We start from the raw sequence: 5,715 nt of genomic DNA, 5'->3' as shown, positions 1-5,715 counted from the left end.
TTCCACTGAATGGTGAAAATATGAAAGTCAACCGTCAGGAGTAGTCAACCTGACATGTCCCGCTAATAGAAGTACTACTAGTGCTGTACATGTACCACTAATAGAAGTACTACTAGTGCTGTACATGTACCACTAATAGAAGTACTACTAGTGCTGTACATGTACCACTAATAGAAGTACTACTAGTGCTGTACATGTACCACTAATAGAAGTACTACTAGTGCTGTACATGTACCACTAATAGAAGTACTACTAGTGCTGTACATGTACCACTAATAGAAGTACTACTAGTGCTGTACATGTACCACTAATAGAAGTACTACTAGTGCTGTACATGTACCACTAATAGTACCTTGGTGATACTAAACATGACATTCAATCACAAATGAATGAATTATTTGGTGTGACAGATGTGTTGACACTGTAGTAGATAGATAGCTGATAGTAATTATTGTCTCCTCCACCAGCTTGCCTCTGAGGTTCTGGGTGAACATCCTGAAGAACCCTCACTTCACCTTCGACGTCCACGTGACAGAGGTGGTGGATGCCTCGCTGTCCGTCATCGCTCAGACCTTCATGGACGCCTGCACCAAGACAGAGCACAAACTCAGCCGAGTGAGTCCAGAAGGGGGGAGGAGGAGGAGAGGGAGGAGGAAGAGAGAGGGAGGAGGAGGGAGCAGAAGGAAGAGGAAAGGGAGGAGGAAAGGAGGAGGAGATAGGGAGGATGAAGAGAAAGGGAGGAGGAGGAGGGAGGAGGAGGAGACAGGGAGGAAGAGGGAGCCGAAGGAGGAGGAGAGGGAGGGGGAGGAGGCAGGTGATGAGGAGGTCAAAATCTATTGATAGTTGTTTACCTCTGTAAGGTAACAGATAAGAGAACAGTATTATAATTATCATATTGTCTATTCTCTCCTATCTCTACCAGGACTCTCCAAGTAACAAACTACTCTATGCAAAGGAGATCTCCACCTACAAGAAGATGGTCGATGAGTACGTATCGGCAGAAGTTCCCAATGACCTGATCAATGTATTTTGATTCTTGCCTACAATGCTGGTACATTGTCGGCAGAGGCCTGTCAATATGTAATGTATAGTGATTATGATCTTATCTCTATCTGTCTGTGTTTAGTTACTACAAGGGCATCAGACAGATGGTATCAGTCAGCGACCAGGACATGAACACTCATCTGGCAGAGGTGTCTCGGGTAAGGAAAACCTTTCTCTCTGCCCTCGATCTATGGCGGCATCCCAATTGGCACCCTACTCCCTATGTAGTGCACTACTTTTGACCAGGGCCCATAGAGCGCTGGTCAAAAGTAGTGTACCATGTAGAGCAGTGGTTCCCAACCTTTTTCCGTTACACTGCATCTTTTTAGTTATTTTCACCAGTTGTCATTTTCTGCAAATAAATGCTCTAAATGACAATATTTTTATTTGGAATTTGGGAGAAATGTTGTCAGTAATTTGTAGAATTGCACCAAATTTTTAATTTTCCCCAAACGCATACCTAATAAATAGTAAAACCAGAGAAACTGATAATTTTGCAGTGGTCTCTTAATCTATCTCAGTGGTGCACCATTTGAAATGTTAGTGAAGGTAACATTTTATAAAGTTCGTCAAAGTTAGTCGAGCCTGTCTGTAAGAATCTCTGAATCCTATGTTGTGTCCTCCAGACTCATACAGACAAACTCAACACGCAAGTGGCTCTGCATCAGCTCTACCAGTACGCCAGCAAATACTACGACGGGGTAAGAGGCCATTCACTTTACATTCCAGGCAGAAGTGCTCCCACAGCACTGCTGGGTCATATTTTCTAATCGTTAGCGCAATTACAAGGACTTTTAATTGAAAGTAGTTCTGTGGTAGTTTACTTGAAATGGGAAATTGCTCAGGGAATTGATTTTTTAAGCTTCCTCCCTTAGTACTTGAAGCCATGCAATGGTTGTTTTTCTTAGAGTGGTCGTTCCAACAGTGGTCCAGTATGCCCTGACTGGTGATCTAATGACAGTGCTCGCTCTCTCTCTCTCTCTCTCGCTCTGTATCCCTCTCTCTCTCTCTGTCTCCCGCTCTCTCTACCTCTGTCTCTCTACCTCTCTGTCTCTTCTCCCCCTATCTCAATCTTTTTCTGTCTCTCCCTCCCCCCTCCCTCTCTCCCCATCTCTCTACAGATCATCCAGTCCCTAGATGAGGACCCGGCAGCCCAGAGTAAACAGCTCACCCTGCGGCTTCAGCGGATAGCAGCCGCCCTTGAAAACAAAGTGACAGACCTCTAACCCACTGGAGGAGCCAGGGAGACAGAGAGGGAGGGATGGAGGGAGATGGTACCGTGCCACCAGTGTCCACAGGGGCTTATTTATCCTGGCGGAGGAGAAAGAAACAGAGAAAGGGGTCCCGCAAGGCCTTGATGTTGACACCTTCAACCCAGCAGGCACAGAATGTGGGACAGATCAGAGTCTGCAGAGTGGAACAGAATAGGACCAATGAAACAAAGACAGATCAGAGTCTGCAGAGTGGAACAGAATAGGACCAATGAAGCAAAGACAGAGAGATGATGATGGGTTACACATCTCATCATACTGTAGGAATGCCTTAAATTAAGTCCACTTGCCAAACTGAAATAATTGGTCCTTAACACTCACTCTGGCTGTTCCCACAATGCAACAGGGGGCCAGCCCCGGGAAATAAGCCCCTGTGTTGAACACTGCTTGGCACAAAGAGATAATCAGATGTTCAATTTCATCCTGTCTAGAAAAGTTGTAAGAATTGTATTATATTTTTTTTATTGTGCAGTCTTTATGCGGAAAGCTTTATAAGGAGAAATTATCTTTTAAAATGGACTGCCTTGTGGTGTGTATTGTGTTTCTATAGCCAGTGTGTGGATGTGGGTTTGGGTGTGGATGTGTGTGTGAACGGAATGCCCACTGTCAGGCCAGAGGGTGGATGCCATATCTGTTATGTTAATCTCCACTAGTCACTGACACACAGGAGCCCGTTCTCCCACTGAGCTCCTCTACACAGACCAAACGGTCAGGCTAACTATACACAGGCTCTTCTTGGAAATGACAGGCCGACTAGTGACAGGCCGACTAGTGACAGGCCGACTAGTGACAGGCCGACTAGTGACAGGCCGACTAGTGACAGGCCGACTAGTGACAGGCCGACTAGTGACAGGCCGACTAGTGACAGGTTGACTAGTGACAGGTTGACTAGTGACAGGCCGACTAGTGACAGGCCGACTAGTGACAGGCCGACTAGTGACAGGCCGACTAGTGACAGGCCGACTAGTGACAGGCCGACTAGTGACAGGTTGACTAGTGACAGGCCGACTAGTGACAGGCCGACTAGTGACAGGCCGACTAGTGACAGGCCGACTAGTGACAGGCCGACTAGTGACAGGTTGACTAGTGACAGGCCGACTAGTGACAGGTTGACTTGTGACAGGCCGACTATTGACAGGCCGACTAGTGACAGGCCGACTAGTGACAGGCCGACTATTGACAGGCCGACTAGTGACAGGCCGACTAGTGACAGGTCGACTTGTGACAGGCCGACTAGTGACAGGCCGACTAGTGACAGGCCGACTTGTGACAGGTTGACTTGTGACAGACTAGTGACAGGCCGACTAGTGACAGGCCGACTTGTGACAGGTTGACTTGTGACAGACTAGTGACAGGCCGACTAGTGACAGGCCGACTAGTGACAGGCCGACTAGTGACAGGTTGACTAGTGACAGGCCGACTAGTGACAGGTTGACTTGTGACAGGCCGACTATTGACAGGCCGACTAGTGACAGGCCGACTAGTGACAGGCCGACTATTGACAGGCCGACTAGTGACAGGCCGACTAGTGACAGGTCGACTTGTGACAGGCCGACTAGTGACAGGCCGACTAGTGACAGGCCGACTTGTGACAGGTTGACTTGTGACAGACTAGTGACAGGCCGACTAGTGACAGGCCGACTAGTGACAGGCCGACTAGTGACAGGCCGACTAGTGACAGGCCGACTATTGACAGGCCGACTAGTGACAGGCCGACTAGTGACAGATTGACTAGTGACAGGCCGACTAGTGACAGGCCGACTAGTGACAGGCCGACTAGTGACAGGCCGACTAGTGACAGGCCGACTAGTGACAGGTTGACTAGTGACAGGCCGACTAGTGACAGGCCGACTAGTGACAGGCCGACTAGTGACAGGTTGACTAGTGACAGGCCGACTAGTGACAGGTTGACTTGTGACAGGCCGACTATTGACAGGCCGACTAGTGACAGGCCGACTAGTGACAGGCCGACTATTGACAGGCCGACTAGTGACAGGCCGACTAGTGACAGGTCGACTTGTGACAGGCCGACTAGTGACAGGCCGACTAGTGACAGGCCGACTTGTGACAGGTTGACTTGTGACAGACTAGTGACAGGCCGACTAGTGACAGGTCGACTTGTGACAGGCCGACTAGTGACAGGCCGACTAGTGACAGGCCGACTAGTGACAGGCCGACTAGTGACAGGTCGACATTGTGACAGGCCGACTAGTGACAGGCCGACTAGTGACAGGCCGACTAGTGACAGACTAGTGACAGGCCGACTAGTGACAGGTCGACTTGTGACAGGCCGACTTGTGACAGGCCGACTAGTGATTTTCCAAATTATCAGTTTTAATTGTATTTTTATTTTGATTCACATGCTTCATAGCTCGATAGCAGGGTTTGGTTGCCAATTCGCCCTCACACTCAAAGATCCATAACAAAGCTATTTCCCCTTGTTGGAGTACATTCTCATATATTCCACTGGAACCTCAGTTAGTTTTGACCTCCAGTTTATGTTTTATTTTTTTTAAGCTAAATATCTCCCAAATCATTTAAAATATTTTGAATAGCATTAAATTACATTTTAAGTCAGGTGAATTACATTTTACTCTGTAGCCAGTCAAGCATACATCCTGCAATAACATAACATTTTTTAGACACAAGACATTGGGATGTCATTAATCTCCGATTCATGTGTTTTACTTTATAGAATATGTTGTTTACCATTTCATCTACAGTAGTGAAGCAGCAATACTTTAGTACTTGAGTGAAAATATACTGAGAAGGAAATATAAATAATATGACAGCAGATATATTATAGTAGCTAACTTACTAAGTAATATGACCATGATGTTACAAGTTGTTCATAGTGTTTTGTGGATCCTTATTCTATGCCAAATTACTATTAATATCCCATTTTGTAAGCTTCTACTAAATTGAAATCGTACACTTTTAAATTAATAATGATTTTTACAACATGCGCCATCGTTGGTGTGATGTGTCACAAGTCAGGTTAATTATGTATAGTGCCAGTCAAAAGTTTGGACACACCTACTCATTCCAGGGTTTTTCTTTATTTTTACTATTTTCTACATTGTTGAATAATAGTGAAGACATCAAAACTATGAAATAGCATATATGGAATCATGTAGTAACTACAAAAGTGTTAAACATTTAAATTAACAGGTGTGCATTGTTAAAAGTTCATTTGTGGAATTTCTCTCCTTTGAGCCAATCAGTTGTGTTGTGAAGATAGACCTATTTGGTAAAATACCAAGTCCATATTATGGCAAGAACAGCTCAAATAAGCAAAGAGAAATGACAGTCCATCATTACTTTAAGACATGAAGTTCAGTCAATCTGGAACATTTCAAGAACTTGGAAAGTTTCTTCTAGTGCAAAACCATGAAGTGCT

General features: G+C 45.8%; 2 protein-coding genes across 2 annotated transcripts in view; both read left to right on the top strand.

Moving 5' to 3' along the window:
• LOC115192652 (plexin-B2) overlaps window positions 1-2,527 on the top strand; it is a 192,887-nt gene extending 190,360 nt beyond the window's left edge. The window contains exons 33-37 of the mRNA XM_029751406.1: window positions 468-615; window positions 923-987; window positions 1,127-1,202; window positions 1,671-1,745; window positions 2,166-2,527. Coding sequence (XP_029607266.1) covers window positions 468-615; window positions 923-987; window positions 1,127-1,202; window positions 1,671-1,745; window positions 2,166-2,270 — 469 coding nt within the window. The 3' untranslated portion in view covers window positions 2,271-2,527. The remainder of the gene's footprint in view (window positions 1-467; window positions 616-922; window positions 988-1,126; window positions 1,203-1,670; window positions 1,746-2,165) is intronic.
• Window positions 2,528-2,911: 384 nt separating this feature from the next.
• LOC115193052 (translation initiation factor IF-2-like) lies at window positions 2,912-5,280 on the top strand. The gene is made up of 4 exons (XM_029752035.1): window positions 2,912-2,933; window positions 3,003-3,588; window positions 3,671-4,026; window positions 4,357-5,280. Exons 1-4 carry the CDS (start codon window positions 2,912-2,914, stop codon window positions 4,389-4,391), a joined length of 999 nt encoding a protein of 332 aa, XP_029607895.1. The 3' UTR covers window positions 4,392-5,280.
• The last annotated feature ends 435 nt before the right edge of the window (window positions 5,281-5,715 follow it).

The sequence above is a fragment of the Salmo trutta genome, chromosome 4 (genome assembly GCF_901001165.1).
Source record: "Salmo trutta chromosome 4, fSalTru1.1, whole genome shotgun sequence".
Lineage (NCBI taxonomy): Eukaryota > Metazoa > Chordata > Actinopteri > Salmoniformes > Salmonidae > Salmo > Salmo trutta.
The sequence above is the reverse complement of the archived record's forward strand: the minus strand, read 5'-3'. Positions and strand labels throughout refer to the sequence as shown.

Excerpts from the sequence above, each read along its gene's own strand:
- LOC115193052 (XM_029752035.1), top strand. The coding sequence starts at position 2,912 with ATGCCCACTGTCAGGCCAGAGG. Across the intron at positions 3,589-3,670 it reads GACAGGCCGACTTGTGACAG|GCCGACTAGTGACAGGCCGA; the intron begins GTTGACTTGTGA and ends GACTAGTGACAG. Across the intron at positions 4,027-4,356 it reads GACAGGCCGACTAGTGACAG|GCCGACTAGTGACAGGCCGA; the intron begins GCCGACTAGTGA and ends GACTAGTGACAG.